Raw genomic sequence first — 20588 nt, forward strand, 5'->3', positions numbered from 1 at the left:
TCAACTGTAAATACTGAGGCAAAATAATTGTTCAAAATGTCTGCCATTTCCCCATTATCAATGATAATATCTCCATTTTCAGCTTTTAGTGGGCCGACATTGCTCTTGACCACCCGCTTTCCCTTTATGTAACGATAAAATTTCTTCTTATTGATTTTGATGTCCCTTGCAAGTTTCCTTTCATAAACTCTTTTAGTAGCTCTTATAAGCTGCTTTGTGACCCTTTGCTGGTCTTTGTATAGATCCCATTCGGCCGGACCTGTGCTGCGTTTTCCATTTTTGGAAGCCCTTTCTTTTAGTTTTATGCTATCTCTAATCTCTTTAGTTGTCCATGGCTGTTTTTTCTGTGAAGTGGAGCTTTTTCCTCTCAAGGGTATATACTCGCTCTGTATTTCGTTATATATTTCTTTAAATATTCTCCACTGTTCTTCACTCATTTGACCCATTAACAGATCTACCCAGTTTACTGTGGACAGTCTCTGTCTCATCCCGGTAAAGTCAGCCTTACCCAAGTCTAAAATTCTTGTAACTGATTTGTGCTTATCACTTTCAAATGCTACCTTGAATTCGATCATTTTGTGATCACTATTCGATACTAATTAAATTTGGCTCATTACTCATAACAAAATCTAATATTGCCTGTCCCCTTGTTATATCTAGGGCATATTGCTGTAGGAAACTATCCCAGACACATTCTAGAAATTCACTACCTTTCTGACAGGTGCTAGCCTGCCTCTCCCAATCAATGTGTAAGTTAAAATCCCCCATTAATACTACTGTGCCTTTGTTACACACTTGCCCAATTTGTGCATTTATACAATCTAACACCTCAGAACAATCATCCTCACCACTAACCTGCACTCCTACCTTCTCCTTTAACTTACTGTTTTCCCATGCAACTGAACCCTCCCCCCCCACTATTTAGTTTAAAGCCCTAGCTACAGTCCTAGTTATGGGATTCGCCAGGACTCTGGTCCCAGCATGATTCAGGTGGAGCCCGTCCCATCGGAACAGCTCCCTCCTTCCCCAGTATTGGTGCCAATGTCGCACGAATTTGAACCCATTTCTCCCACACCAATCTTTGAGCCACGCATTTACCTCTTTAATCTTACTGACCCTTTGCCAATTTGCTCGTGCCTCAGGTAGTAATCTGGAGATTATTACCTTTTTGGTTCTGCTTTTAAATTTAGCCCCTAGCTGCTCATATTCGCTCAGCAGAACCTCTAACCTTGTTCTACCTATATCGTGGGTACCTATGTGGACCATGACAACTGGATCTTTCCCCTCCCACTCCAAGTTCCTCTGCAGCCCAGATGAGATATCCCGAACCTTGGCACCAGGTAGGCAACAGAGCCTTCAGGACGCTCTATCCTGGCCACAGAGAACAGTTTCTATGCCCCTAGCTATACTATCCCCGATTACAACTACATTTCTCTCTTCTCCCCCCACTTGAATGGCTCCCTGTACCACAGTGCTGTGGTCAGTTTGCTCATCCTCCCTACAGTCCCTGCTCTCATCCACACAGGGAGCAAGAATCTCAAACCTGTTGGACAAGGACAATGGCTGAGGCTCCTGCAGCACTACCTCCTGGATCCCTCTACCTGCCTCACTCAGTCACATCCTCCTGTCCCTGACCACTGGCCGAATTCAAGGTAGTTAATCTAAGGGGATGTGACTGCCTCCTGAAACACAGCGTCCAGGTAACTCTCCCACTCCCTGATGTGTTGCAGTGTCTGAAGCTCAGACTCCAGCTCATCAACTCTGAGTCGGAGTTCCTTGAGCAGCCAACACTTGCTACAGATGTGTTCACCAGGAACCACAATAGGGTCCACCAGCTTCCACATCATGCAGGTACAACACATCGCCTGGCCCTGGAGCAATATGTTGTGGAGCCAACTCGGGATAAAGCTATCTTAGATCTAGTATTGTGTAATAAAGCAGGGTTAATTAGCAATGTCACAGTAAAAGATACACTGGGAAACAGTGTTCATAATACCACTGAATTCCCTGTTAAATTTGAAAGTGACATGCTCCAATAACAAACAAGAATTTTAAACTTAAACAAAGCCAATTACATAGGCATGAGGGGTGAACTGGCGAAGGTAAATTGGGTAAATAGACAAAATGTGGCGGTAAATGAACAGCGGGAAATCTTTAAAGAAACTGTTCAAAATGTTCAACAAAAATACATTCCTTTGAAAAACAAAAACTCAGCCAGAAAGACCCATCCGTGGTTCACTCAGGAAGTTAAGGATAGTATTAGATTAAAAGAAGAGGCTTACAATGTTGAAAAAAAAGAGCAGCAAGTCTGAGGATTGGTAGTGTTTTAGAAACCAGCAATGGGCCATCAAAAAGTTGATGAAAAAGGAAAAGATAGAATATGAGAGTAAACTAGCCAGTAATGTAAAAACAGGTTATAAGAGTTTTCAAAAGTAACAGAGTAGCTAAAGTAAATGCTGGTCACTTAGGAGTAGAGGCAGGAGAAATTATCATGGGGAATGAGGAAATGGTAGAGGCATTGAACAAATATTTTGTGTCTGTCTTCACAGTATAAGACACAAGTTGCATACCAGAAATAGACAGTAACCTAGGGGCTAAAAAGAGTGAGCAAATTAAGGAAATTCGTATCAGCAGAGAAAAAGTATTGGAAAAACTTAAGGGACTAAAATCTGACAAATCTTCAAGACCTGATGGCCTACATCCTAGGGTTCTAAAAGAGATAGCTGCAGAAATAGTGGATGTGCCTAGCTATGATCTTCCAAAATTTCTTAGATTCAGGAACGATCCCATCAGATTGGAAGTTGGCAAATGTTACACCGCTTTTCAAGAAAGGAGGGAGAGAGAAAACAGGCCAGTTAGTCTAACATTGGGAAAATGCTGGAATCTATTATTAAGCAAGTCTTAACAATGCACTTAGAAAAGCACAGTATGATTAGAAGAAGTCAACATGGTTTTACTAAAGGGAAATCCTGTTTGACAAATTTATTAGTTTTTTGAGGATGTGAGTAGTAGGGTAGACAAAGGGGAACCAGTAGATGTAGTATACCTGGATTTCCAAAAGGCATTCGATAAGCTGCCATACGAAAGGTTAATAGGCAAGATAAGGACTCATGGAGTTGGGGGTAATATATTAGCATGGATAGACAGACAGGAAGCAATGAGCTGGCATAAATCAGGCATTTTTAAGTTGGCAGGCGGTAAGTAGTGGTGTGCCGCAAGGATCAGTGCTGGGTCCTCAGCTATTTACAATCTATATTAATGACTTAGATGAAGAGACAGAGAGTAATGTATTTAAGTTTTCTGATGATACAAAGGCAGGTGGAAAGATAACCTGTGGGGAGGACACAGAGAGGCTGCAAAGAGACATAGTCAGGTTAAGTGAGTGGGCAAAAAGATGGCAGATGGAGTATAATGTAGGGAAGTGTGAAGTTATGCACTTTGGTTGTACGAAAAGAACAAAGAACAAAGAACAGTACAGAACAGGAACAGGCCATTCGGCCCTCCAAGCCTGCGCCGATCTTGCTGCCTGCCTAAACTAAAACCTTCTGCACTTCCGGGGACCGTATCCCTCTATTCCCATCCTATTCATGTATTTGTCAAAATGCCTCTTAAACATCTCTATGGTTCCTGCTTCCACCACCTCCCCCGGCAACAAGTTCCAGGCACTCACCACCCTCTGTGTAAAGAACTTGCCTCGCACATCCCCTCTAAACTTTGCCCCTCTCACCTTAAACCTATGTCCCCTAATAACTGACTCTTCCACCCTGGGAAAAAGCTTCTGACTATCCACTCTGTCCATGCCGCTTATAACTTTGTAAACCTCTATCATTTCGCCCCTCTACCTCCGTCGTTCCAGTGAAAACAATCCGAGTTTATCCAACCTCTCCTCATAGCTAATGCCCTCCAGACCAGGCAACATCCTGGTAAACCTCTTCTGTACCCTCTCCAAAGCCTCCACGTCCTTCTGGTAGTGTGGCGACCAGAATTGCACGCAATATTCTAAGTGTGGCCTAACTAAGGTTCTGTACAGCTGCAGCAGGACTTGCCTATTTTTATACTCTATGCCCCGACCGATGAAGGCAAGCATGCCGTATGCCTTCTTGACTACCTTATCCACCTGCGTTGCCACTTTCAGTGACCTGTGGACCTGTACACCCAGATCTCTGCCTGTCAATACTCCTAAGGGTTCTGCCATTTACTGTATACTTCGCACCTGCATTAGACCTTCCAAAATGCATTACCTCACATTTGTCCGAATTAAACTCCATCTGCCATTTCTCCGCCCAAGTCTCCAACCGATCTATATCCTGCTGTATCCTCTGACAATCCTCATACTCTTCAGATATTGCCTCAAACGTTTCCACTTTATTTTTCTTCTGCTCTTTTCTGTTTCTATTTGCATGTGTGTATCGCTAATGCACGCTGCTTGGGTGTGTTGTGTATCCTTCGGCGCCAACCGAACAAAGAACAACAAAGAACAAAGAACAAAGAAAATTACAGCACAGGAACAGGCCCTTCGGCCCTCCAAGCCTGCGCCGATCCAGATCCTCTATCTAAACCTGTCGCCTATTTTCTAAGGGTCTAAGGAAGTAGAGTTTAAGTTTAATAAATTTCAACTTTTCATTTTTAAACCTAAGAAAGCTTGTTTGTGCTGATTTCTTTGCCTTATAATTGGAACGCAGTGAACAAGGATTCACCAAGGGGGAGCTAAAAACACGGTGTCTTTAAAATTAAACCCTGTTACAGTAAGACCAGGTGAAGGCTGAAAGGGAACCCTAGACCTCTTTCTCACTTGGTCGTAACAGTGTGCTTGAATAAGAAAAGCAGAAAGTTAACATGCAGGTACAGCAAGCAATTAGGAAAGCAAATGGCATGTTGACCTTTATTGAAAGGCGATTGAAATACAGAAATAAGGAAGTATTGATACAATTATACAGGGTTTTGGTGAGACCACATCTGGAGTACTGTGTGCAGTTTTGGTCTCCACATTTAAGAAAGGATATACTTACATTGGAGGCAGTGCAGCAAAAGTTCACTAAATTGGTCCCTGGGATGAGGGGGTTGGCCTATGATGAAAGACTAAGTAAATTGGGCCTGCATTTTTTGGAGTTTAGAAGAATGAGACATGATCTCATTGAAGCATATAAAATTCTAAAGGGGCAGGATAGGGTAGACACAGAGATTATTTTCACTGGTCGGGGAATCTAAAACACGGGGGCACAGTCTCAGGATAAGGGGCTGATCATTTAGGACTGAGATAAGGGGAAATTACTTCACTCAAAGGGTTGTGAATCTTTGAAATTCTCCAACCCAGAAGGTTGTGGAGGCTCCATCACGGAATACATTTAAGGTTGGGATAGATAGATTTTTGGTCTCTCAGGGAATTAACCGATATGGCGAGCAGGTGGGAAAGTGGAGTTGAATCCTAAGATCAGCCAGGATCGTTTTGAATGGTGAAGCAGGCTCGATGGGCTATATGGGCTCTACTTCTTGTGTCCTTGTATCCTAGCAAGCTACTTAGTTGTGTCAAGCCTTGGGCAACAAGGAATGCCAAGAATGAATGAAATGGGTGAGATCATTGCTCATTTGCTATATGGTTTGCTGCACATAAATAATTGGAAACCCTAATAGCATTTAAGTAAAGCCTTTACATCAATAAACAGAAGCAGAGTTGGAGAAACAATTTACATTTTGAAAAACAGACCTGAATTAGCTGGTTTACATTTTAGGAATTAGTCTGGGGTGGTGGGGGGATTGATTTGTGCAGGTGACAGGGAGAAGGCTGGGGAATGACACTCAGTGAGTTGCTCTTTCGGAGAGCCGGTGCAGACACGATAGGCCAAATGGCCTCGTTCTACACTGTAACAATTCTGTGATTCTGTGATTTTTGTTGAGACGTGGCACTGATTTCAGTTGGACTTTGGAATTAATCCTGAAACTTGTAAACCCAAAGTATATGTCTTTTCTCGATTAAGAATATAACAAATAGGAACAGGAGTAAGCCGCATGACCCCTTGAGCCTGCTCTGCCATTCAATAAAATCATGGCTGAACTTCTACATCAATTTCACTTTCCTGCCTGATCCCCATATTGATTCGCTTAGTGCCCAAAAATCTATCAATTTCAGTCTAGAATATACTCATCATCAGAGCATCCACTGTCATAGAGTCATACAGCACCGAAACAGGCCCTTCGGCCCACTGAGTCCGTGCTGACCATCAACCACCCATTTATACTAATCCTACATTAATCCCATTTTTCCCTCTCACATCCCCACCTTCCCTCAATTCTCTTACCACCTACCTACACTCGGGGCAATTTTTACAATGGCCAATTTTACCTATCAACCCACGTCTTTGGTATGTGGGAGAAAACCAGAGCACCTGGAGGAAACCCAAGCAGTCACAGGGAGATCTTGCAAACTCAGCACAGGCAGTACCCAGAACCGAACCTAGGTCGCTGGAGCTGTGAGACTGTAGTGCTAACCACTGCGTCACCTGTGTGTCCTATAGGGTTGGTTTATAACCCTCTGAGTTAAGAAATTTCTCAGCAACTACCCTGCAAAGTCCTCTATGAATTTTATATGTTTCAATGATATCACCTCTTGTTCTTCTAAATTCCAGAGGATATGGGCCCATTCTACTCAAACTTTTCTCAGGGCCCTCTCATCCTACAAAGTCTAGTGAACCTCTGTTGCACCCACTCTGAGGCAAGTATGACATTCCTTAGGTAAGGAGACCAAAACTGCACATAATACTCCAGGTATAGACTCACCAACACCTTATATAATTGCAGCAAGACTTCCTTACTCTTATACTCCAAGCCCCTTGTAATAAAGGCTAATGTACCATTTGCCTTCCTAAATGTTTGCTGTGCCTGCATGTTAACTTTCTGTGATTTATGTACAAGGACACCCAAATATCTCTGAATACAAACATTTACTAGCCTCTCAACTTTTAAAAAATATTCTGTTTTTCCATTCTTCCTACCAAAGTGATAATTTCACATTTTCTTCCTACCAAAGTGATAATTTCACATTTTCTTGCATTATACTTCATCTGCCATCTTCCTGCCCAATTACTACTGGTCTACATCCCTTTGCAACCTCTTTATGTCCTCATCGCTTACTTTCCACCTAGCTTTCTATCATCAGCAAAATTGAATATATTATACTCGGTCCCCTCATTGATATAGTCATTGATATATATTGTAAATAGCTGAGGCCCAAGCACTGATCCTTGTGCCACTCCACTAGTTACACCCTGTCATCCCAAAAATGACACATTTATTCCTACTCTTTGTATTCTGTCCATTAATCAATCCTCATTCCATGCTAATATAGGTACCAGCTGTGGCTGTGGCTCAGTTGGTAGCACTCTTCCCTCTGTGTCACAAGGTTCTGGATTCAAGTCTTACACGAGGACTTGAGCACAAAAATCAAGGCTGACATTCCAGTGTAGTACTGACGGAATACAGCACTGCTGGAGGTGTCATCTTTCAGATAAGACAACAAACTGTGGGCCCATCTGCCTGTTCAGGTGGATGTGAAAGATCCCATGGCACTATTTTTGAAGAAGAGCAGTGGAGTTATCCCCAGTGTCCTGGAGAATATGTGGCCCTCAATTAACATCACAAAAACAGATTATCTGGTCATTATCATATTGCTGTTGTGGGAGAATGCTGTGTGCAAGTTGGCTGTTGAGTTTCCTAAATACAACAGTGACTACACTTCAAAGTACATTTGAAGTACTTACAGAGGGACCTGGGTGTCCTAGTGCATGAATTGCAGAAGGTTAGTATGCAGGTTCAGCAAGTAATTAGGAATGCTAATAGAATGTTGTCATTTATTGTGAGGGGAATTGAATACAAAAGGAGGGAGGTTTTGCTTCAGTTATATAGGGCATTGGTGAGACCACATCTGGAGTACTGTGTACAGTATTGGTCTCCTTATTTAAGGAAAGGTGCAAATGTGTGGGAAGCAGTTCAGAGAAGGTTTACTAGACTAATACCTGGAACGGGTGGGTTGTCTTATGAGGAAAGACTGGACAAGCTAGGCTTGTATCCGCTAGAATTTGGAAGAATAAGAGGCAACTTCATTGAAACATATAAGATCCTGAGGGGTTTTGATAGGGTGGCTGTGGAAAAGGTGTTTCCCCTTGTGGGAGAATCTAGAACTAGGGGTCACTATTTAAAAATAAGGGGTCGCCCATTTAAGGCAAAGATGAGGAGAACTTTTTTCTCTCAGAAGGTCGTGGGTCTTTGGAACTCTCTTCCTGAAAAGACAGTGGAAGCAGGGACTTTAAATATTTTTAAGCCAGAGGTAGATAGATTCTTGATAAGCAGGGGTTGAAAGGTTATCCGTGTTAGGCGGGAATGTGGAGTCGAGGTTACAATCAGATCAACCATGATCTTATTGAATGGCAGAGCAGGCTCGAGGAGCCGATTGGCATATTCTTGCTCCTTTATTTTTTAGAGATACAGCACTGAAACAGGCCCTTCGGCCCACCGAGTCTATGCTGACCATCAACCACCCATTTATACTAATCCTACATTAATCCCATATTCCTACCACATCCCCACAATTCCCCTACCACCTACCTGCACTACAGGCAATTTACAATGGCCAATTTTACCTATCAACCTGCAAGTCTTTGGCTGTGGGAGGAAACCGGAGCACCCGGCGGAAACCCACATGGTCACAGGGAGAACTTGCAAACTCCGCACAGGCAGTACCCAGAATTGAACCCGGGTCGCTGGAGCTGTGATGCTGCGGTGCTAACCAAAATTTGTATGTTCATATGTTGGCTGTAAAGTGCTTTGAAACATCTGAAGCTTGTGAAAAGCACTGTATAAATACAAGTCTTTCTTTCTTTCTAATATATTACTCCCAATCCCATGAGCCCTTAACTTGTGTAACAATGTCTTGTGCGGCATCATATTGAATGTCTTCTGAGAATCCAAATATACTACATCCACTGGTTCCTCCTTATCTACCCTGCTGTTTATACCCTCAAAAAACTCTAATAGATTTCTCACATACGATTTCCCTTTCATAAAACTGCAGTTGACTCTGTCTATTCATGTTCTGATTTTCCAAGTACCCTGTTACCATGTCCTTAATAATAGATTCTATTGTTAAAACTTTTGGGAAGTCAAATAGATATTCAAGCTTTATTTGTACTATATTTTTATTTTGAGCTGGTACAAGATCAGATAGTTTAGCTTTGCCAACAACTTTATACAATGCAATGCCTGACCAGAATTACTCTAGTTTCTGGTTAGGTAATATGAATTCCTGAATATTTAGATCTCAAAATGACTTTGAATGTAATCCAGTGAAAAAGACAAAATATCACTCCTATCTCTATACCTTCCTGCAAGTGATTATGTGCAAGGCTTATTGGCTGAAAGGTTAAAGGCTATCTGGTGCATTTGTGGGAAAGATCTGTAGAGAACTTCACTTTGCTTTAGTTCTTATAGAGTCAAGTTCATAAAATAAGGCCTTTTAAGGCAGAAATTCACCAGAGCCTCTCCCTCTCTACAGGTACAGGCATGTTAAAAGTCTCAGGGGAAGATTCTTTTTTAGCAATAGTTGAACACGCACATCAAATCTCCGGGTACATTAAGTATGGCATCGCATTCTTCTGCCATCCTAAAAGCTCGTTGCTCTGCAGAAGAAATCACTTTGAAAAATTAATCGTTTTATATTCTCCCATTTATTGACAGAGCATGCTGTATTTTCCAAACAGCAGTGTGGATATATGCTGGTACACATGGGAAGATCTGAACAAACTGTGCTAATATACTCTATTAGAGCTATCTGAAACTGTCTCACTGGGGCCCTTATTGATCTATCACTTGATGACAGCAGCACTTAAGGATTTTAGCGTTTTAGCTATTTTCCTTCAATAACAGGAAATTTTATTATGGATGGATGACTGATTTCAACCTCCACAAAAATCAATCACATTTATTCTCAGATTTTACACAGTCTTGAACTTCTGTGATTTTACTAACCCCCATCAGATGTTGTCACATGCACCATCTCGCTCCTGGCACTATGGGCTCCATTGAAGACCTCAATGAAAAGCCAATACTCCGTGTTTGAATGCAAATTGTCAATCAGAGTGTAGTTCACATCAGCTGGGAAGGACACGTAGTTGCTATAGGCAGTTGAATTGATGTACAGGATGTAATATTCCAAATCTCCCTCCAAGTCCTGCAAGGCTTTAATTTAAAAAGAGTAGAAAATATAATTAGTTAAACTATCAAGGCTGATTTTTCATCACTCAGTGATTAGCATTTACTGAAAATGGCAAAGAAAATTATATTTTGTTCATACATTTGCAACTATAAGCACCTAAATTAAGCAATGCTTGATCTGTATCAAATACAACTTCACTATTTCAATTTGAGCCAAATAGTATTCTTGAAATTCTATACCTTCTAGTTTTTAAGATTTTGCATCAGAGAATTATAATTTCAGGGAGATTTGGCAATTTATTATGGAGATTTTTTTCATCTTTGATTTTATCCATTTTCTTATCCCATGACTATTCCAAAATAAATACTGGCTTAATTATCTAATTTAAAAAGGATTACAAGCTCCTCCAAAAATATCTGTTATACTGTTTTACATTATATACACATATGCATGTATGAACACTGGCTGATCTGCCTATCAGCAATATCCTACAAGAAGGCAGTGGCTGGAATTTTCCGAAGGCTAGTTAGTCCCGCTGCCAGGATTGTTTGTGGGACCTGATCCCACACAGGCAGGTGGCAAAACCTTGTGCAGCATTTTACTGGCAGTGGCCAATCAAAAGGCCACTGGTCTTATGAGGACAGCGGCCTGCCTCTCAGAGCTGCCAGCCCAATCAGCAGACCAGTACCTTGGCAGTGCCACCGAAAGAGGTGACTGCTGTTGAGGCTGCAGCAAGAAGAAGAGGGTGCCTCCATGCTGAGGTGTCCTGAAGGCCAGGTAAGTTTTCTTTACCGCGGTAGGGCCGGGCAAGCAGGCCACGGCAATCGGGGTGGTGTGGGGAGGTGGGGGGGGGGGGGGTGGTGGTGGAAGGTGTACCCTCCTGCAGCGGCCCTGAAGTCACAGGGGCAGCCTTTACTGTTGGGGGGACTCCCATGGGCCATGGAGCAGCCATTAAAGGAGGACCACCCCAGAAGTCACTGCAAAGCTGCCCGGGTTTACTTGGTGGCCTCCGCATGCAGCTGCCCCTCCCAACATCAGTAAAATGCTGGCAGGGATGGGAAGTGGCCCTTAATTGGCCACTTAATTGATTTAACTGACCACCCTTGCTGTTGAGATTCCGGCCCCTGAGAATATCCTGTGGCGGCAGGAAGATGTTGGGCTCCCAGCCCACCTCCAACCCCACCCCCCCACCGCCCCGGCCACCCCCCAATGGCTCTCGCCACTATTTTACGAGGCCTCCCACTTCGCAGTCTATCTACAGAGGGCTGGTAAAATCCGGCCCAATGTCATTAAGGAAAAGCATATTAATTTAAATCATGTTCTTTTGTGGAGGTTTGTAAACTAGGGCCAACATGAACACTTTGAGAGCTGCAACCAGTAAGGATTAGGAAAACGCTGGCAACTGTGTTACTTTCAGTCAAAGTTTTTGCAAGTTGCTGAGGGGTGGGGAGAAGGAAGGGTCATTTGTTAATATACAATGCACTCCTCTAAGGCTACCACATTTTGCCTAGTCCAAAACTGGTCAGGAGCAAGGCCAATTTTGAAAGAACGGTTGTAATAAAAACAGAAAATGCTGGAAATACTCAGCAGTTCAGGCAGCATCTGTGGAGAGAGAAACAGAATTAACTTTGCATCAGCTGTTTCATCAATGACCTTCCTTCCTTCATAGGGTCAGAAGTGGGGATGGGATGTTCACTGATGATTGTAGTGTTTAGTCCCATTATAGCTCCTTAGATAATAAAGCAGTCCATGCCTGCATACAGCAAGACCTGCACAACATTCAGGCTGATAAGTGGCAAATAACATTCGAGCCACATAAGTGCCAGGCAATGACCATCTCCAACAAGAGAGAATCTAATAATCTCCCTTTGACATTCAATGTCATTACCATCACTGAATCCTCCACCATCAAAATGCTGGTGGTTTACAGTGACCAGAAACTTAACTGGACCATCCGCATAAATACTGTGGCTATAAGAGCAAGTCAGAAACTGGGAATTCTGCAGTGAGTAACTCACCTCCTGACTCTCCAAGCCTTTTCACCATCTACAGGGCACAAGTCAGGAGTCTGATGGAATACTCTCCACCTGCCTGGATGAGTGCAACTCCAATACTCAAGAAGCTTGACACCATCTAGGACAAAGCAGCTTGCTTGATCAGCACCCCATCCACCACCTTAAACATTCATTTCTTCTGCTACTGGCGCACAGTGGCAGCAATGTGTACTGTCTACTAGATGCACTGCATCAACTCGCCAAAGCTCCTTTGACAGCATCTTCCAAATCCGTGACCTCTACCACTTAGAAGAATAAGGGCAGCAGATGCATGGGAACATCACCACCTGCAAGTTTCCCTCCAAGTCACACACCATCCTGACTTGGGAATATATCGCCGTTCCTTCACTGCCATTGGGTCAAAATCCTGGAACTCCTTTCCTAACAGCCATGTGGGTATAACTACAACACAAGGATTGCAGCTTTTCAAGAAGGCAGCTCACCACCATCTTCTCAAGGGAAATTACGGATGGGCAATAAATGTTGGCCTTGTCAGCGATGCCCACATCCCGTTAATCAATAAAAAAAGCCAGGCGATTAGTCACCCTAACCTTAGCATCAGCTACATGTTTGTGTTGGGCATGTGTTTAATTCATATTTTTCCCACTCTGCTAAATCAGAGGGATTAATGCCACAATACAATAAAGTGTTAATCCATTTGAATAACTTAAAATCTCAACTGCTGAGTGTGACAATAGTATAATATACATTCATAGAAAAGGTATAGGGCTAAGGCAAAGAATAGTGTCTGTGTTTTAGCTATTTGTAATGTAAATACTATGAAATTAGTAGGAATATGTTTCACGATAGTAATACATCTCAGGATTTGTGATGTGAAGGGATATCAAAACCAACACAAAACATTTTTACAATAATGTTAGGGAAAAGAGGATGGTCAGGAACAACATGGGCCACTTGACAATTGATAACGGTGATATTGTCAATAAAAGTAAGGAAACAGCAGACATGTTGAACATACGGCCATGCGAATTAGGAGCAGAAGCAGGCCATTCGGCCCCTCGAGCCTGCTCTGCCATTCAATAAGATCATGGCTGATCTGTGTGTTTCGAATTCCACACTCCCATCTACCTCCAATAACCCTTGATTCCCTTGCCAAACAAGAATCTATCTACCTCCGCCTTAAAAATATTCAATGTTCCCGTCTCCACCACCTTCTGAGGCAGAGAGTTCCAAAGTCGCACAACCCTCTGAGAGAAAAAAATTCTCATCTCTGTTCTAAAAGGGCATCCCCTAATTTTAAAACAGTGCCCCCTAGTTCTGGACACACCCATAATAGGGAACATGCTCTCCACATCCACCTTGTTAAGACCATTCAGGATCTTATAAACTCCAATCAAGTGTCCCCTCACTTTTCTAAACTCCAATGAAAACAAGCCCAGTCTGTCCAATCTTTCCTCATAAGACAACCCACTCATTCAAGGCATCAATCTAGTAAACCTTCTCTGAACCGCCTCCAATGCATTTACATCCTTCCTTAAATAAGGAGACCAAAACTGCACACAGTATTCGAGATGTGGTCTCACCAGTGCCCTGTATAATTGAAGCTTAACATCCTTACTTTTATTTTCAATTCCTCTCGTAATAAAGGATAGCATTCCATTAGCCTTCTTTATTACCTGCTGTACCTACAGACTAACTTTTTGTGACTTATGCACTAGAACACCTAGATCCCTTTGCACCTCGGAATTCTACAGTCTAAGTAGTAATGCTCTGCTTCTTTATTCTTCCTGCCAAAGTGAATAATTTCACATTTTCCCACATTATACTCCAGCTGCCAGATTTTTGCCCACTCACTGAACCTATCTATATCGGTCTGCAACCTCCTTATGTCCTCTTCACAACAAACCTTCCTACCTAGCTTTGTGTCATCTGCAGATTTAGCTACCATGCCATCGCTCCCCTCATCTAAGTCATTGATATAAACAATTACTTTGTGTCAGTAGTTACAGTAGAGGAAGAGGTCAGCATCCCAGAAATCGAAACGGAAATAATATTGAATCAGGGAAAGGGACTCAACAAAATTAACATAAGCAAAATAACACTAATGAAGAAAACAATGGCAATAAAGAATGGGATAAATCCCCAGGACCAGATGGTTTTCACCCCAGGGTTTTAAATGAAGTAGGTGAGAGCACTGCAGATGGCCTAACTATATTCTTCCAATGTTCTCATGATTCGGGAAGCTTTCCTTTAGATTAGAAAATTGTGCATGTCACGCCACTATTTAAGAACAGTGAGAGAGGAAAACCAGGGAATTGTAGACCCATTAGCCTAACATCTGTTGCAGGGAAATTACCAGAGGGAAAAATTTGTACACGTAGCATTGCTTCAAGTGGCGCTATGCATGCCTACATCAATTTCTCAGGGGCGACAGTGTCTCAGGCTGTTACCTGTGCAGCCCACATGGGTTTCCTTAATGATATCAATGAAGAACACTGCGCCATGGGTTCTGCACACAGCGTTAGGCTAATGGGTCTATAATTCCTTGGTTTTCCTCTCTCACTGTTCTTAAATAGTGGCGTGACATGCACAATTTTCTAATCTAAAGGAATGCTTCCCGAAGAACACTGCGCCGGGGGTTCTGCACACAGTGCCTAGTGGCACTGCCAGACCACATGGATTTGATGTAGCCTACGTACGCAAATAAGTTTTTCCCCCCCCAGAGTCTAGAATTAAGGATGTGGTGACTGAATACCTTGAAAATTTCCAACTGATGAGAGAGCCAGCATGGATTTGTATAGGGTAGGTCATGCCTGATGAACCTGATTGAATTTTGTGAACAGATGACTAAAGTAATGGACAGGGGAATGTCTATGGATGTAATTTACATGGACTTCCAGAAGACATTTGATAAAGTCCTCATAAGATACAGTTAGCTAAAGTTGAAGAACATGAAATTGAAGGCACATTATTGACCTGGTATTGAAAATGTCTTCTGAATGGCAGGAGACAGAGAATAGGGATAATAGGCAGGTACTCTAATTGGCAGGATGTGACTAGTGGTGTCCCATAAGGATTTTGGTGGGGCATCAGCTATTCAACAACTTTGAAGATGGGATCGAAAGCAACTTATCCAAATTTGCTGATGACACACAGATTGACAACATTGTAAGCAGTGTAGATGGAAGCATAAAATGACAACGAGATATTTATAGATTAAGTGAATGGGAAAAACTGTGGCAAATGGATTTCAATGTAGGCAAATGAATCTTAAATGGTGATGAGCTAGAAACAGTGGGGGTCCAAAGAGACTTGCAGGCCCCAGTACGTAAATCATTAAAATGTCATGAACTGGTACAGAAAATAATCAAAAAGGTTAATGAAATACTGGCCTTTATTTCTAGAGGACTAGAATACTAGGGGGTAGAAGTCATGCTTCAGTTATACAAAGCCCTGGTTAGACCACACTTGGCATATGGTAAGCAGTTCTGGATACCACACCTTAGGAAGAATATATTGACTTTGAAGGGAGTGCAGCGTAGGTTTACCAGAATGATATCCAGACTCCAAGGATTAAATTAGGAGGAGAGATTACACAAACTAGGCTTGTATTCCCTGGAATGTGGAAGGTGAAGGGGTGACTTGATTGAAAGTTTCAAAGTTTCAAGCAAATGACACAAAACTTGGAAGTATTGTGAAATGTGAGGACAATAATGATAAACTTCAAGAGAACATTGACAGGGTGGTGGAATGGAGCAGATGAAATTAAATGCAGAGAATTGTGAAGTGATTCATTTTAGTAGGAATAATGAGGAGAGTCCAATTCTAAAGGGGATGCAGGAGCAGAGCGACCTGGGGGTATATGGGGGCCTAGAGTACAAAAGCAAAGAAGTTATGATGAACCTGTATAATATCCTTGTTTGGCCTCAACTGGAGTATTGTGTTCAATTCTGAGCATCACACTTTAGGAAGGAATTAGAGAGAGTGCAGAAAAGATTCACAACAATGGTTCCAGGGTTGAGAAACTTCAGTTACGTGGATAGATTAGAGAAGCTGGGGCTGGTCCCCTTGGAGAAGAGAAGATTAAGAAGAGATTTGATAGAGGTGTTCAAAATCACGAGGGGTCCAGACAGAGTAGATGGGGAGAAATTATTCCCATTGGCAAAAGGGTCGAGAACCAGAGGACACAGATTTAAGGTGATTGACAGAAGAACCAACGACAACATTAGGAAAAACTTTTTTATGCAGGGAGTGGTTAGGATCTGGAATGCACTGCCTGAGAGTGTGGTGGAGGCAGATTAAATTGTGACTTTCAAAAGAGAATTGGATATTTATCTGAGGAGAAAGAGTTTGCAGGGCTATGGGGAAAGGATGGGGTAGTGGGACTAGATGGAGAGTTCTTGTGGAGAGCCAGCACAGATCCAACAGGCTGAATGGCCTCCTTCTGAGCTGTAACCATTCTATGATTCTATATTAAGGGAAACAGATAAGGTAGATAGAGAGAACTATTTTTGCTGGTTGTGGAGGCTGGGATTAGAAGGTATAATCTAAAAATTAGAGGCAGACCTTTTAGGAGTGAAATTAGGAAACAGTTCTACACACAATGGGTGGTGGAAGTTTGGAACTTTCTTCTGTAAGTGATAATTGATGCTGGATCAATTATAAATTTTAAATCTGAGATTGATTTTTTAAAATTCAAAGGTAATAAGGGATATGGCACATTGAATGGTGGAACAGGCTCGAGGGCTAAAAGGCTTACTGCTGTTCCTATGTTTCAAATGTGCTAATTGGCTACTTAAGCTTCACTCTTTCAACTTATATCATCACCTGAACAATCTGATGTACTACCTTGTAGCACACTTTACAGATTAATTTTTCAGTATAAATTTGCACTCACACTCTGATAACTCAGCAAATTTTCACAGTGAATAGTTGAGCTGTGGAGATCAGTGGCACCAGGAATCCCACCTCGGTCTGTTTTCAGTTAGCTAATCTCATTCAGGGCAACAGTAAGAATACTGCTATTGGCCTCATGCATCTGGTGAGAGGAGAAAATTGGCCAAGGTTCTTGCTCCTGGTTGTTGTTAACGACCCCAGAATTGTGTGCATGTAATATGAGGAAATGATTGTGCTCACTGTCTATGATGCAATGTTCCTGTGGTTGAATAGTCTGTCAAAAACTAACTGTCTGGATTCAAACATGAAGCATGTCCACTGGCATGTGAATGACTGGTATCCGTGGAACTGGAATTTAGCAATGTGTCAATACTCTGGGAAGACAAAAATTGGTGAGATAATCTTACAACTTGTTAGTTAATGAATGATGAGAAGGTAGAGGTAGTTGTCAATGTATCAAATACATTATAATTAGGAGGACCCTTAATAGTTAATTTTTTTGATTAAAACAAACACATAATTAAATAAGAACAGAAAATACTGGAAATACTCAGTAGATCTGGTAGCATCTGTGGAGAGAGAAACAGTTAGCATTTGAAATATTGGCTGGGATTTTATGAGTGCCGCGGCGTTCCCAACAGTGGAAGCGGAAGTTAGCGTAACTTCCGCTTCTGTCATATTTCCCATTTTGCATGCGATTTGAATGTAAACGAACCATGCAGCAATGGGTACGAGAGAAATGTGGGATCATGTGGCAGGGGCGGCTTTTCATTGGTGGAATTTGGCGTTTATTTCATTTAAAATTTAAACCACTCTCTTTAATCTTTTGCTGAACTTCAGATGGAAACAACAATGTTCTTTGGAGGCCTATGGCAGGAAGGCATTGATGTTTGCAAAGCATCTTAGAAAATATCCATTTCCATTTCTCACTGAATTTTGAGCCTTCAGTCTTCAATGGTGGCTGTTTTCTTATTGATGATTAATCACTTTTTCTGATACTGTCATGCTTTACTTTTGTATTTCTGCAGTCATAAGTTAATGCTGTTTGCAATGGAGTGTAGTCTCATCCATCGTAGCCCATAGATGATTTCAAGTACCAATCACATGAAAGTGCAGCATCGCTTCATTAAGATTGCAGTGATGAATAAGACCTCAGGCAAAAGGGAATTTCTGTGGGAAATTGTTATGTTTCTCCTCCCAACATTCCTTCGTGATGTAGCTTATTGTTGACCGAAACGTGCACCAAGAAGGTTCTCCCTGATGTCCATTGCATGTCTCTCCATGGCCCTCATATTGATGATGGTATCGTTGGCATTGTTGTCCTCCTCCTCACCCTCTTCAGTCATCCTCATCTGAGGAGGCCTGCTGTTCCTCTGCCTGCAGAATGTTGCCGCGTCTTATTGCAAGGTTGTGCAAGACACAGCAGACAACTATTATTCTTGACACCCTCTGTGTACTGAAGAGCCCCTCCAGTCCAGTCAAGGTAGCAGAATCGCATTTTCAACATGCCAAGGGTGTGCTCAATGATGGCTCTGGTGGATGCATGTGTAGCATTGTACCTCTCTTCAGCAGTGATTTGGGGATGATGTACTGGTGTCATCAACTATGTACAAAGTCGGGGGTAACCCGTGTCACCCAGGATCCAGCCATCCACTTCAGCTGGTTCCTTGAAAACAACTGGCAGCTGGGAGTTCCTCAAAATGTAGGAGTCATGACAGCTCCCTGGAACATGCATGATTCTTCTCCTGTGGTTATAAACCAGTTGCACGTTTAAAGAGTGGAAGTCCTTGCGCTTGACAAAGACAGCAGGCTGGTCCCAGGAAGGCTTAATGGCCACATGAGTACAGTCAATCACCCCTTGCACTCTAGGCAACCTAGTGATGGCACTGAAGGCCACAGACCTTGCTGCCCGGCTGTCCTCATCTACAGGAAAGTAGATGAAATCATAGGCACATCGAAAAAGGATATTGGTCACCTCTTTGACACACCTATGAGTCGCAGACTGTGATATGCCACATATGTCGCCTTTAGATGCCTGCAAGGATCCGCTAGCATAGAAAAATTAGTGCATCCTCACCTTCCTGTTCTGCCTATTCCTGGTGCTCAGGCATCATAATTTGAGGAAAAAGAGCCCTCAGTTGCTCCCTTTGCTTCTCATCCAGTGGTACTAGACAGATTGGGTGTATGAGACCCATGTCGCTGCGGTTTTTATGAACAATAAGTAAGCACAGCGTGGCAATTCAGCCCTCTGTTGCTAGTGAGCTGAAACATCGAGGCAATGAGCAGGTCGCTTATATCTACCTTAGAACTGCAGCCAGGTGAAAGACACTTCCACTATCATTTGTCTCCTCCCACTCTCCTTGCTATCCTTGACTGTCCATGTGGTTTGCATTTTTTTCAAGAAAGTGGTGCTCGTGGAATTCAGGACAAATCTCCCCACCTTCCAAACTCCTCCTGCAACCTACCAGCCTGAACCCATCACCCTTGACCTACCCAATGTAACTAATTACCCTTCCCTGCATTACCATTGACCCTTCCCCCATTACCATGCACCATTTAATCATCAATGTATTCATGCCATCCTTCCCCGTTCCTACTCCAGTTACTATCGACATGCTGACTCTGACACTTGATCCTCCTCACATTGACCTTAACATTGCTGCTGAGTCCTGTTCCCCTCTCTATGATGTTGATGAGTACCAACCATAACTCTGGAACATCCCCCTACAGAATCCATTTGCTCCCATTGACTGTGACCGTTCCCTCTGCCAGCCAATACCCTGAATTCGCCCCACAGCTCCCTGACGTTGACAGCACTCATCCCTCCCTTTAGGGCAATGGCGGCTATCTTCTGACTGTAATACTCTCCACCAACCCCGCAGCTTCCCACATCCAGCTTCAGCAGCAATAGAAAAGTATACACACCCTGGATGCTTCGTTCCTCCCTCCCCTGCTCCTCCACACACCTGAGCAACCCCATCCTTCCCTTCCTGCGTAATCTCCCCTGCTCCTCCACGCACATGATCAACCCACCCTTCCCTTCCTGTGTAATCTCCCCTGCTCCTCCATGCATTCGATAAACCCCACCCTTCCCTTCGCGGGTAGCCTCCCCTGCTCCTCCATGTAGCACCCCAACCCCATTGCCTTCACTGTCATCCCCTGAAAAGATTCACTCTTGCTGGTGCTGAGTCTGGAGGCAAACATCCATTCTAATGCTGCCATTAGTTTTGTGGATGAGTTAAAGAGAGAGTAGCACGGGCCTGAGACTCAACTGCACAAATCTGACTGTTGCACACCACTGTGAAACAAGTGTGAACCGAATGGCATGGGAATAGCGCTCGCCATTCACGTAACTTGGAAGATAGGACTGAATTGTAACTATGCATAGGGTAATGAGTATTCATGTTATTTAAATGAATGCAAAGCTGCAATCCACCACTGTGCTGGGGAGCACCGGAACACTGCAAACATGC

General features: G+C 42.8%; 1 protein-coding gene across 1 annotated transcript in view; it reads right to left on the reverse strand.

Annotated features, from left to right (window-relative positions):
• ush2a (Usher syndrome 2A (autosomal recessive, mild)) overlaps positions 1 to 20588 on the reverse strand; it is a 1262450-nt gene that overhangs the window by 352396 nt on the left and 889466 nt on the right. The window contains exon 46 of the mRNA XM_068045693.1: positions 10018 to 10227. Coding sequence (XP_067901794.1) covers positions 10018 to 10227 — 210 coding nt within the window. The remainder of the gene's footprint in view (positions 1 to 10017; positions 10228 to 20588) is intronic.

Source organism: Heterodontus francisci, chromosome 13 (genome assembly GCF_036365525.1).
Source record: "Heterodontus francisci isolate sHetFra1 chromosome 13, sHetFra1.hap1, whole genome shotgun sequence".
Classification (NCBI taxonomy): domain Eukaryota; kingdom Metazoa; phylum Chordata; class Chondrichthyes; order Heterodontiformes; family Heterodontidae; genus Heterodontus; species Heterodontus francisci.